This window comes from Tursiops truncatus, chromosome 14 (genome assembly GCF_011762595.2).
Source record: "Tursiops truncatus isolate mTurTru1 chromosome 14, mTurTru1.mat.Y, whole genome shotgun sequence".
Classification (NCBI taxonomy): Eukaryota; Metazoa; Chordata; class Mammalia; order Artiodactyla; family Delphinidae; genus Tursiops; species Tursiops truncatus.
Genome location: NC_047047.1, coordinates 80,586,507 through 80,599,476, shown reverse-complemented (window position 1 = coordinate 80,599,476; position 12,970 = coordinate 80,586,507). Strand labels below are relative to the sequence as shown.

Sequence of the window (12,970 nt, the reverse complement as noted above, 5' to 3'; positions counted from 1 at the left end):
TCTGATTCTAATTAGTGATTCAGAACACAATCTGATATTAACCCCTAAAATGTTAATGTCATTTAGCAAACATGTTCAAATTAGAATCCAATTTGCATTTCCATAATATTGAAAAAATAACATCCTTTATGAATCCCTTTCCTCTAATAGCTAAGTTAAGAATCATTTAATGATCTTTGTTGGTAGATTTTTCACTTGCCTGAAAGGTCTTTACGTACTTATATGCTGGAACTGTTTCTTACTGATCCAAAATACTTGCCTATTGTGAGTGTAACAGCCTTCTTCCTGTGCGCGTTCCCTGCACATGTGCATGCGTGGACACACACACACACACACACACACCCTACATTTATACCATAAAGTCTTCTTTCCATGAGATCCCTCCTAATCATATGTTAAGTCTTTAGCTATTGACTTTTAGATATTAAGTCTCCTGATTTTTTTTTTAAATTCAGGGCATTGTGTTTCGAAGTATGATATGCACCATAATCACTTGGGGGTAGTTGTTAAGAAGGTAGGTATCTGTCTTCTCCCAGAACTGAACTACAGCCCCTGGGGAGGGAGGCATCTAAGTGTTTATGACACGACAGTGGAAGAACCACCGTTTTACAGCCTTAACTCATTTCCCCCTGATGTCAATAATCAATTAGAACTGAAGAAATATTTTTTTTAATTCCTATACAAATCAGATGTCCCCTTATCTTGAAAAGTGAAATTCTTAAAACTAATCATGACTCCATTTAACTTTTCCATAATATTGGAATGATATTCTATGTCTACGGCTTTTAATTGGTACCAAGTAGGAAAAAGACATTGCTAGTAACTCGTTTAAGTACAGTGTTGTCACTTAATAAGAAGGGGAAAAAAAAGAAGAAGAAGGAAAGTTTGAAAACAACTCACATCCATCGAATATGGTTCTTAGACTTCTTTTCAACCAGATCAATTCCATCCAGAACATTGGTGATGTCATACACTCTTCGTTTTCGTACGCCTAGTTTTGTTGCAACCTTGTTTAAGTCAAGAATACCCCCAGGAGCAGATCTGACAAGATCCATAAATTTTCGAGTTAAATAAACCAGTGACACATCAAAACGAGGTCTCTTCACTTTTAGAGCTTCTGGGAAACAAAACAAACGCAATTCATAAAATTTAAAACAGCATTTCCTTCTCAACTCATTAAAAAAACCATTTATTTATTCTTGGTCAGTAAGCACAGACACCTACAGATATTCTACACACTGACCAAATCAGAGCTAATTTTTAGGAAATCGATTTCTCAAACTGGATAAAAATGTAGTAGCCTATTGCAGGTAAACAAAGGCTTTAGACTTAAAGGAGTATTTGAAATACACAACCAGTTTCCACTGAATACGTGAATTTAAAAGGCATCACGGCACCATATCAGACACGAAGTGCTAAGTCTGCACTTGCATCCACACCACTATCTGGAATAGGATTAGAAATGATTTTTAAAATTAAATTTCTCATTTGGTCTTCAAGTTAGGAAATTCTTTATAAAGCAAAGTTAGAGACTTGGCTTTAAAATAAAAAATGTTTAAAATGTTCCTATACATGTCATAGTGTTACCCTGTCTGATGAAGGTCAGCAAGAGCTCAAGTTAGTCTTCCGATTAGGATGACTGTGATATTATACCTTGAGGAAAAGTGACATAACTATTTTTTAAAATATTCACTACCCTGTATTAACTTAACTAAATGAAGGGGGAAACTGAATATTATCATTCTTTTCATCTTTCCCAATTTGATACTAGGAAAAAAGTTCTTATGGTTTAGTGTGCAGAGGAAATACTTTCATGAATAATTTAGTTGTCCTTCTGGTGTGGAGTATATGATTACTCTTTTCTTCTACTTCATGGCACACCACAGTATGCTTCAAAAGAAACAGTCATCCTATCTTCAATCAAAAATGCCCTTATCCAGAACCTCTACAATGTCATATTCAGTTTAAAGACCACTGGTGGTTACTGCAAGAAAAAAAAGTACATATTTTATAATGTAAATGTCTTCCATGTGGAGACTACTCCTATACTTAAGATTAAACAGGATTAAAGAGGAATTAAACTTTTTTAAAAATGGAAGCAGAAGACAGTCACAATTCTACAACATATCTTGGAAGATTACAAATGAGAAACTCTGGCTTTAAGAACATTTACATTTGACCCTCGAACAACGCAGGAGTTAACCTGCGTATAATTTATCGTGGCCCTCCGTATCCGCGGATTCAATCAACCAGACCATTTAGTACTGCAGTCTTTACTACTGAAAAATATTCTCATCTAAGTGAACCTGCAGAGTTCAAACCCTGTCAGTCAAGGGTCAACTGTAATGATACTAAATTACTAACAAGACATGGTCTTATAAGTTCAGGATAAGTATATTCCTATCATGCCAGTCATTTTATAAAGAACAGATATTAATTGAACACCTATAACGTGACAGCTGCTGAAGGGATATAAACATGATTAAAATGGTCTCCAAAACAAAGGCGTTCCATGTTCCACAGTCTAGCAGGAACTCTACCCAAAACCCTGAGATGAGTGTGCCAGAGGGATTCAAAGTTACATAAGATGAAATAAAACCTTAACTGGAGTGGGAAACAGGGGAGGCCTCCTAACGGGCGTGTGCTGGGAACAGAGCATAGAAAGATGGACAGGAAGGTGGAGGGCGACGGGGGTGAGTGAGGCGCAGGAAACAGCAGAGCCCCGTGTGAGAACATGGCGTTTGCAGGGACTCCACAGCTGTACAGCGTTTGCGATGGGGGGAGGGTGCAGAGTACTGGGAGATGAGGCTGCCAAGTGGAGCGGGAAATGGCCATCAGGGGCCTTGTGCATCTGTCTGTCCGTTCTCTGCCTTGTTTCTTAATAGAATTTAATAGAAATAAATGAGGAGTCAGGGTTTTCTCCATATGTAACAGAGCATCACTGCAGAAGTTTAGGTTGAGTGATACCATCATCTAATTGCTGTATTAAAAGATCACACGGGCAGCAGAACGGAAGAGGCGAGGGGGTGGAAGAGCCTGGAGCCGGTGACTGACTTCGATGGCCAGGCCACTGCTTCCTGCCCGAGAAGCAGCAGCCTGACCCGTGGGTAAGACTGTGGGCTCAAGTCTGAGCATGGGGTTGAATCCTGACTGAGCAAGTTACTTAATCTCTGGGCATCAGTTTACTCATCTATCAAATGGGAATAATCATCCAAACCTGAGTTTTGAAAGGTGGTTGTGATAACCCATGCAAAGAGCTTAATACAGGCTAGGCGCTGTACAAGCTCCGTAAACGTGAGACCTGAGTGTAAGCTGGTGGCGTGCGGCAGACGAAGGAAACGCTTCCAGAGTAGAACTGGCCAAACCTGGGGGCCAGATACGGGGGGGACTGTGGCAGGGCCGGGGAGAAATGAAGGTTGAGGTTACGGTTCCTCGTGGGCACCTACGCACCACCTACCCACCGAGATTAGCACCAAATTAAGAAGAAACGGAGGTGGGGCCATTTGTCATAACAATTTTCAGAAAGACAGGGAACTACCTGACTGACTCTGAACACTGATCCACGGCAGAAGTAGATGGGAAGGGCACAGGGAATCAAAGGAAACCAGGAAGGCCAAAGACTGTCCACACGCTTGCTGCCAAACTGCGTTCAGTTCTGCTTGCGGTGACAACTGCTCTCACAGAACTCTGGGAAAATACCCCGACAGAGACCATTCTGTTTTAAAAATGACATTTCCAAAGCAATGGAGAATAAACTGGCATTGGTGCACGTTAACAGCCCACAACCTCAGGAATTTTCGCTGAAATTCCAAGCTTTTACATTCCAGTGTACAAACAATGCATTTTAAGTTACTCATCAACTCGTGTACATTTAAAATAAATCACTTAAAACATATGAAGTTCAAACTACAAAACCTAAAACTGATTCAGGAATCGAATCAACTTACTTCTCATGGACACATATTGTACATTATCTTCTAAATTAATCCTTATTTTTGATGGCTGGAAAAAAGAAGATACAGAAATTTAAACTTAGTAATTTAAATACAAGCAAATGAATAGCAAAAAATAAAAGCAGAATTGTTAATAATTATTGCCCATCTCTTATTAATAGCGGCACAGTGGTTAATCTTCTTTATATGAACTAACGTGCGTGCATAAGGGGCCTTGTTTACAGATTAAAGGGGCCAAAAAGGGTAAAAAAAAAAAAGCAGAAACAATGCAAATGAACAACATTTTTCTGGATAATATAAAAGTCTGTCTTTTTTTTCACCCTGGGGTAATAATTTTGGTGTGAGAAAACCAGTCTTCCTTCTAAACTATATCTACTCTAACTGTAATCACATCTGACAATGTTCATCGACTTGAATTTCTGAAACTGCACAGGCCTCCATAAGTATGGAAGTAGTAGTTAAAGAGACGGCAGAGGAGGAGGAATGGTGCAGGGGGAAGGGGGGAGTATGAGACTTTATTACTAAATAGACATTCACCTATCAACTGTATCAGGTAGTGAGGATAAAAAGCAATAGAGAGGATCAGGACACTGTCCCTGAGTCTGGAAAGCGCAGTAGAGATCTAAGAGACGTCCAAACTGACAAATGCTCACTCCTCGCTAATTAAGTGAGAATGGCTCCAAGAAAAGTGCTCACAAACTTTCACAGGCAGCCATGCATTCCCATGATAATTAATATAAAAACAGCATTTCTAATCATGGAAAATAATGCATGCTACATAACTAGAGACTTTGGTATTAAGATTCATAAAAAAATTCTTTTAAATTCCTGAGATGACCAGGAAATTAGTAGTAGCTCGACCATCAATGCTCACCATTTACCAGCTATTTGGAGGCTATGAAAGTTTATATAAACGTTTAGTAATGTTTGCAATATATTTAAAAATTGTTTTTGCAAAAAAATAAGTAAAACCTAAGCTAAGGTTAATAAACAGAAATCCATATTGGCCTCTTGCTTACAACAAAGTATGTATAATGATGCCATGTGTCTCCAGACAAGCTGTGAGCAGGTTTAGCTCCTGTGTAGGTGAAAAAAACTGGCCCCCAAGTGGGCCGCAGCAAAACTGGGATAAGTGAATTTCATAAGGTGCCCTAAGAAGGGAAACAACAGCGCTCTGGATGCACCCAGCGAGGGGATCACAAGGATTCACAGGCAAGGGGACCCCTAGCTGAGCCTTGGAAGACAAGCCAGAATTTGCCGGAACCTATGGGAGGTTAAGGAGGGAGGAAAAAGACAGAATTCCTGGAGCAGGAAGTGAAATGAACAAAGGTATGGAAATATAAATCACCTGGCACCTTTTGAGAAGCCACCTGGGTGGCCAGTGCAAAACCAACTTGATACTAAGGCTGGACGGGAATGCTAGCACCACGCTCGACACAGAAGACCATGAAAGTCATGCTACAGAGTTTGGACTTTCTGCTGTAACCAGTGCTGAATCACCACAGATTCCTGAACAAGATACGACGTCGTCCAGCTCATGGTTTAGAAATCTAAGTGTGGTGGCAATGCGGCAAAAAGACTGAAGGTGCGGACACCTGAAGGTGAGGTGAGCAGCTAAGAAGCTCTTTGCTGGTAGTGTTACGATCCTCAGCACAATGATTCCCTTACCATCTATGACAAGGTGACAGCATCTGTCAGCAAGCTAACTCGATATGGAATAATTCCCCTGGAACAGAATTCCACTGTAACATTAACTTAGCTGTTACACGCAAACCTGCTGGGTGCAAAACCAGTCGGGAGAGCCCGTCTTGGGGCAGGGACTCTGCCCCGCTAGCTCTCAGCACAGTGCTAACGGTGACTCGTGAAGACAGTCTCCAACAGTGCCACACTGAAGGGCAGTCCTATTCAAGGCAAACATCAGACCGACAGGACCAACTGTCACTGCTATTTTTACTTTCAACCCTTCTGCTAAAACAGTATGAGATGGAGTTGAACTACTGATGCAAGATTCTTAAGTGAAAAAAAATCCATCGTCATCACACTAATTTGAAACACACATCAACAAAGATCCTAAGTTGTTGTAAATATTATGGTCTGTCTATGAGTTTTCTATTCAGTCCACGATCTGTTACTTACGTGTCTGCAGCACACTACTTCAATCGCTATGATGTCTGAACAAATCCTGAGAATGCACACAGACAGGGCTACAGAGCAGGTGCCTTGCTGCGAACAGGCTCCTGTTCTTAGCTTAGAGCAGCAGGGCGAGTCCTGCACACAGTACGTAACGGTTTCCAAACGGGCTGGCTCCCTATCTGCTCTCTACACATTCTGCAAGGGCACCTTCCTGCTCTATACCCCCTCCCTCTGGTCTCCTTATCTAGAATGCCGCTATTCACAGCTTGGCACAGGGATAATACCTCAGTCAGTAAGATGAGAAAGTATGACTTGCTTTCCCCTACATTCTTTGCTCTAAACCACATATTGGCTCTGTTGAGATCTGTGGGAAAACAGACACTAACAGCACCCATTCGTTTTTTTCCCTTTGAATACAAAAGCGCTCTCTCTTTATTTGGGAGGAATCACAATAGCATCATGGCCCCTCAGGGGCAGACATCCCAAATAAAGATCGTATAAATCCTACAGACCCACAATTCTGGAGATTTCCAAAGTGCCCACAGTGATGACACATTCATCTCATTTATACTCAAAATAGTTCTTGGCTTAAGATCGGGTTCAGGACTACCAGAACTTCTTAGATGCTGGGAGATCCCACCCTTATCTGTAACACAGTGTAGGGATATAACCCACTTTCCAAGCTACTGTGAAGATTAAATGACAAATTTTGTAAACTGTAAAAATCCTATGAAAGCAGAAGAGACTATGGTTATTGTTTTCCTTTTTGAACCAGAACAGTGCCTGGCACATTCAGGCACTTGGTAAATATTTGTTAAACTAATGAACGGAAGAGTGAAATAGGACCTTGTCTGGATGACTTCAACTGACAAACAACAATGAGTATTTACAGACACAGGGACACAGGGTGAAGACTCCCTCTTTGGTACACCATCAATAAGGACCACTGCGAGACTATGAAGCCTCAGTTTCTGTTTTCTAATACAAATTTATCATCTGGAGAGACTCAATCTGACAATCCTGGCAAGCCTTCCCAATTACTCTAACTTTGGTGAACCACACCCAACAGGTAAGCTAGGAGCTTTTCTGGGAGGAAATGGGACTAGATAGGAGTTCTTCTTTTTAAATGGCTTTAAAATCAGAATACAGGTTTTCTCACACAGAAGTTAGTGAGCTATTAAAAAAAAATGTAAATGAAATGCCACCCCTGCACTTGGTCCCTCAGAACAGAGCAGGGCACCCTGCCCTGGAGGAGAATGGCGAGGCTCGACACCCCTGCAGGGACGAGGAAACTGGAGAGAAGGTGAGCAGAGAGCTCCCTGTCAAGGTGAGGCACGACCGAGCCCTTCCCAACAAGAGACTGATCGTCTGAGCACCTTTCAGGGATACCCATTTTCCTTTTGTTTTGAAACAATCTCAGCCTTCAGAAAAGGTACAGAAATAGTACCAAGAATTGCCATATACCCTTCACCCAAATCCTTCAAATGCTAACGTTTTACTACATTTGCTTTATCTTTTTTTTCTATACACACATAATTTATTTTTTCTGAATCATCTGAGGGTAAACTGCAGACCCCTAAATAATTCAGTGTGTATCTCAAGGACATTCTCTTAGACAACCAGAGTATAACTACCAAGAAATCTGTTCGAGACTAAGCAGTCTTGAAAAAGTTTGTCAGTAGAAATCTGGACTTTGCCAGTAAGGGTTCAAAAGGAAGGGGAACTTGTTAGAAACTTCAAGAAGGGGGATCCCCGCTATGCTAAGACAGAGCACTTAGCAACACTGTCAACTGCAGATCCATGGAAAGCAGATGGTAATGAACCGGGTAACCTAACCGAGGAGATTTCCACACAGTGTTAATGGGGATTGGGTAGGGGGGAAGGGAGAGAGGGAGGGAGAGAGAGACAGACAGAGACAGAGAGAGACAGAGAGAGGAAAGGACTGTTAAAAGAAAAAGAAGCTATGACTTGGTAGCTTTAAAAAATTCTCAGCCTCTCAAGAAGCTAAAAATTAAGAGAAGACTTCTGAGAAAGACCAAATCAAAGGCACCACCAGAAAAACCCAATGTAAAGGGGAAAGTGAGACTGAACAATTTTTTTTTTTTTCCTGCGGTAAGCGGGCCTCTCACTGTTGTGTCCTCTCCCGCTGCAGAGCACAGGCTCCGGACGCGCAGGCTCAGCGGCCGTGGCTCACGGGCCCAGCCACTCCGCAGCATGTGGGATCTTCCCGGACCGGGGCACGAACCCGTGTGCCCTGCATCGGCAGGCGGACTCAACCACTGCGCCACCAGGGAAGCCCGAGACTGAACCATTCTTGGTGAAGTCCTCAGAGATCAAAGATGGTATTTCAGAGTGCCATTCAGTCACACAAAAGGCCCCTGAAGGAGACTAAGGATGAACCTCACAGATCCTCTCAACCTAAGGACGGGGCCTCTAAGAAGCTGCAGGGCACTGTCCGTCGGCCAGCCCAGCAGGAGCCCAAGGTACAGAAGAGTGTATTTCAAAGAAATCTGTGGGTGGGACGCTTGTCTACTGAGTGAACCACAAGAGTCACAGGACATCCACATAGTTTTTGAGAGAATTACATTGGCAAAATCACTGCCAGCTTGGTCTAAAAGGGATAAAGACAGTTCAAAGTGAAAAGAGGCCCCTGGACACCCCCAAATTATGCTGACAGGAAGCAGGCTGAAAAAAGTACTCAGCTACAAATACTGAAGAGATATGACCTTTCATGAAAAAAGAAAGACAGGCTCAGATGGCGGAACCAAGAGCCCAGAGGGAGAGGTGGGAACATGGAGAATTGTTCCCAGACCTTGAGACCTAATCAAAAAACGTCCCACATTTACCAGGTGGCATTTCAGAACTGCTCCAGGCCAGATGCTCCTCCGTGACCCCTCTTTTTCTCCTTTATGGACAGGACTGTCTACAGCAGTTATCCCATGTCTGTCCCACCAGTGTACGATGTATGCTGGGTGTGTGTTGGGGGGGCAGGGGTCAGATAACTTGTCTTTTTAGTTTCACAGGCCTAAAGATCTGGAGGAACTGTACCTGAGGAGCTGTACTTAAAGAACTACATCCAAGGAGCCTGAATTCTTACCTTATTCTGTGAGTACAAAATCTGTTACTTTGAGGCTCACACTGTCCCAGATTAGGCCAATGGGAGCCTTTCACAGTGGTTCCTGCACAGGACACTTACGTTTGACCTTCTCAGCATCTTTAGGATGGCCGTCCTCAGAGGAATGCTCCCTCAAACTTCTATGGCACTAACCTGCCCAGGTGCCAGCAGAGATGCTGCTGCTTTTAGTTCTGACAACCCACCACTGCGGAGGCATGCCAACACTTCTGTTCCTTTAAGGAAGGCACACTGAGGGGCTACGCTCAGGTATTTCCCCAAAACATGCCAAGGGACAGCCCAGTAACAGCCAAACCTCGAGACTGGACGTCCTAGGAAATTTTCCTGTTCAATCCTCAAACTGCTTCTGTCTCTCTCTCACTTGTTCAAGCCTCTTAGCCTGTCTGTATCTTAGCCGGGAAGAGGCAGAGCCCGCAAACTGAAACCACTGAGGCTGCTTCCAGCGCACACAGCTCTCTAGGCACCAGCAGCTCCTGATGGGCAAGGCAGCACGTTCCCAGTTATTCCACTAGCGCTCCAAGTCCCACAACTAAAAACCTACACTTTTCAACTTGTGACCTCAAAGGAGAAAGAATAGAATAAAAGGCGAGTTTTAGGGACTAAAATCTTAAACACTGCCTCTAAATTGGTTAAAAATTTCTCTACACAGATCCTTCTTTGTACCAATTGCCTGTTTGGGGGAGTAATATCCCTTTAAGAGCTCTCTGGACATATACCTTTTCCCACGGTGACTGCATTCTTGTCACACACTCAAATTTTCCTCGTTTTTCAATGTGCAGACTAAGTTCCATCTTTAATCAGTACCATGTTCTGCCTTCACAGAATTCCAGTTTTCAAGCCATTTGCCCAGGGAACATCAAACACTCAGCCGTACACATAACTATTTTTTGCAGTGTTTAATAATACACAGTTTACTAAATACTGCCAGTCATTAGCCAATTAAAAAATGCTGAGATAGGTGTTTAAATCAGCATTTTACAGCCAGGAAAATAAACACTCATACATTCAAACATTTACGGAGTACCTATTTCATTCATCCAAAAGCTATTTACCAAATATTTTTGCAAGAAGCACCAAATGTGCTGGGGATGTAACAATGAAATGAACAGAGTCGCTGCGCTCACGGACCGAAGAGCCACACAGTGCAGAGAGGAGGCGGCACAGGGCGCTCTGGGAACACAAAAGGAGCGCTTAACCGAGTCTTGGGAAGTCAGGAAGGCTGCCGACAAGTGACCTATAAATCTAGACCTGAAGAACCATGGGAGGTGACAAGGAAAAGTGTGCTTTAAAGGTTTTTTTAAAAGGGGGAGTGCAGATACACAGGGGTCCAAGAGAATATGGAGATATGGAAAATTTAGCAACTATAAGCAGTTCAGGAAAGATAAATCCAGGGGTCTGATTACATAAAGAAGTTTCTCCTCTATCCTGAGAGCACTAGGGAACCATGACAGATTCTTTAAGTCAAGTGATGTGATCGGAAATATGTTTTAAAAAGACCATCATGGTTAGTTACTATGTGGAGAATATATAGAAAAATCAAGGGCAAGATGAGAGGCAGGAAAACTGGTTAAGAAGATTACAATCCAAAATATAGATGATGGCTAGAAGTGGCAAGTACTGGTGATTAATTTTAACTAGATAGAATGGAGGGGGTCCGTTTGGAATAGGAAAGGATGATGCCTAGGATACTAGCTTGGGCAGTACGGTGGGTGTGGTACCATTTATTGCGATAGGAAGACAGCGAGTTGCTGCTTGCTTAGGCAAGAAGATAATGAATTCCACTTTAGATACGTGAGTTTGACATCTAAGTAGAAATGTCTAGTAGACAGTTGCAAAGCTCTGAGCCAGATTTATAGATTCGGAAGTCATGACATGGTAACTGAAACTACCAGAGTGAATAAGACTATGTACAACTTCAAGGGATATATGTGTATCTTCTGACATTAAATGCAGAATAAAGTGGTTTTTCCATAGTAGGAGTTTGGAGCTTTTATCAAGTTCTCAAAGATTAAGACCACCGATACCAATAGTAACGGAAGTCACGAGAGTGGTGAATGACACCTCGCGGGAAGAAACCGTGGAGAAGGTAGAAGATCTGAATAACACCGACACGGAAGGAATGGGAAAAGGAAGGAGTTTACAAAAGAGGACAGGAGAGGCCATATAAGCAGATGGAGCGCTGAGAGTACGTGTCCGGCGGGCCGTTCAAGGGCGAGTGTCCAACATGAGTGAGCGGTCGATCATGTGTAAACTACAGAAGGTACGGAGTGAGACATCTGCTGGACGTGACTGGCGACCTTGGTTAGAACGTCTCAGAGCTGTGCTTAGGGCAGAGGTCCCCCAGCAGGTGGTAATGACAGGTGAGCAAGCAGACCCAGGAGCGCTGACAACTTTTTCAGAAAGCATGGCTGTGAAGGGGAAGAGATACAGTAGGAGGAAGGGCATACGGAATTTAAGGGAGGGATCTTTCACAATGGAAACAGATTTAGGATGCATTTTAAGTAGTCGAGAATTTACCACCTGGAGTCAGACACTGCGAGGTTAAACCCAGGCCTGTCTACTCACTAACGACAGGCAAACCACTTAACAGCTCCACGTCTATTTTGGCAACTGCACAACAAGAAAAATAAACCCTGAGGACTGCTGTGCGGAATTAAAAGAGATGATGCTCATCAACTATTTTTGAGCACTGAGTCCTCCTGGCGTCTGGGCAAACGGACCTCAGGAAATGTTTATTTACTAAGAATGGGAAGAAACCAGCAGAGAAGTCGAAAATACAGAGGGAATGGAAAACGATGTGTTCATCGAGGGTCCTGAGACTCCAGGAGAATATATCGTATCTAGTCCAGAACAAGAGAAAACTGACCTCCGGCAGGGAAGCCAATCTCCCACTTTCTCTGTCAAAGAGGACCAAAGATAACTTGCTGAATGGGAAGCCGCGGAACGGGAAGTGTGAGGTGTGGACACGGTTTTAAGTGGCTGCCCTGAAGAAGGAGAATGGCAGAAGAGGCTGCAGAGAAGAACACACGAGAGAGAGCTTGCAGAGACCCACTGAGTCCAGTGGAGACGCAAAAGCATAACTGTCTCGGGCAAAGCTGGGCAATTTTCTCCAACACTACTCTGGAGCCGACGGAAAAGCCCCGGAGGCTGACAACACGTTTGCGAGCAGACGCAAACAAGACGGCGAGAGCTCAAGCGAAAGACCTGTCTGCTTCACTGGACGCGAAGGGCAGTGCGAGAGCTGGGGGGACCGAGGAGCAGTCCCGGGCCACCTCGAGGAGCGCACGACCGAGACGACGGCCAGTCCGGCCTCCCCGCGGGCCTGGGACACCCCCCACCCCGCGCCCCGGCCCTGGGACACACTTACCAGCAGGCCCTCCACGTTGATGGGGTCTCGGCAGCGGCGCCGCACCGTCTCCTCCGCCGGGTCCACGAGCAGGCTGGGCAGCTTCCGCGCCGGCCGCTGCTGACTCATGCTGCCCAGCCGGCCGCCTCTCGCCTCGCACCCCGCGAGCTCTCCCGCCTTCTCCCGCTCGGGTCGGGCGCCGCCCCCGACCCGCCGGGTCCCGGGGGCCAAGCACGAACTGGACTCCTGGCCTGCCCGGAGGCGCCGCCTGGCTAGGCCGGCCCTCGGACGGGCGCGCAGCTGCCCCACGACCCCGGGAGCTGGAACGCGGGCGGGAGGAGAGCAGGGTGACCCACGGCTCTCAGGACGCCAGGCCCGCCATCTTCCCGCATGCGCAGTGCGTCG

General features: G+C 44.5%; 1 protein-coding gene across 4 annotated transcripts in view; it reads right to left on the bottom strand.

The window, feature by feature from the left end:
• Positions 1 to 12,713, bottom strand: part of E2F6 (E2F transcription factor 6) — a 47,466-nt gene extending 34,753 nt beyond the window's left edge. The window contains exons 1-3 of one of the 4 annotated variants that reach the window (XM_019943274.3): positions 12,587 to 12,713; positions 3,948 to 4,002; positions 901 to 1,117 (exon numbers count right to left, since the gene is read on the bottom strand). In XM_019943274.3, coding sequence (XP_019798833.1) covers positions 901 to 1,117; positions 3,948 to 4,002; positions 12,587 to 12,694 — 380 coding nt within the window. In that variant the 5' untranslated portion in view covers positions 12,695 to 12,713. Of the gene's footprint in view, positions 1 to 900; positions 1,985 to 3,538; positions 3,675 to 3,947; positions 4,003 to 12,586 lie in introns of those variants that run through there. The other 3 variants (XR_012325815.1, XM_073791590.1, XM_073791589.1) reach the window with 3 other exon arrangements.
• Positions 12,714 to 12,970: the final 257 nt, after the last annotated feature.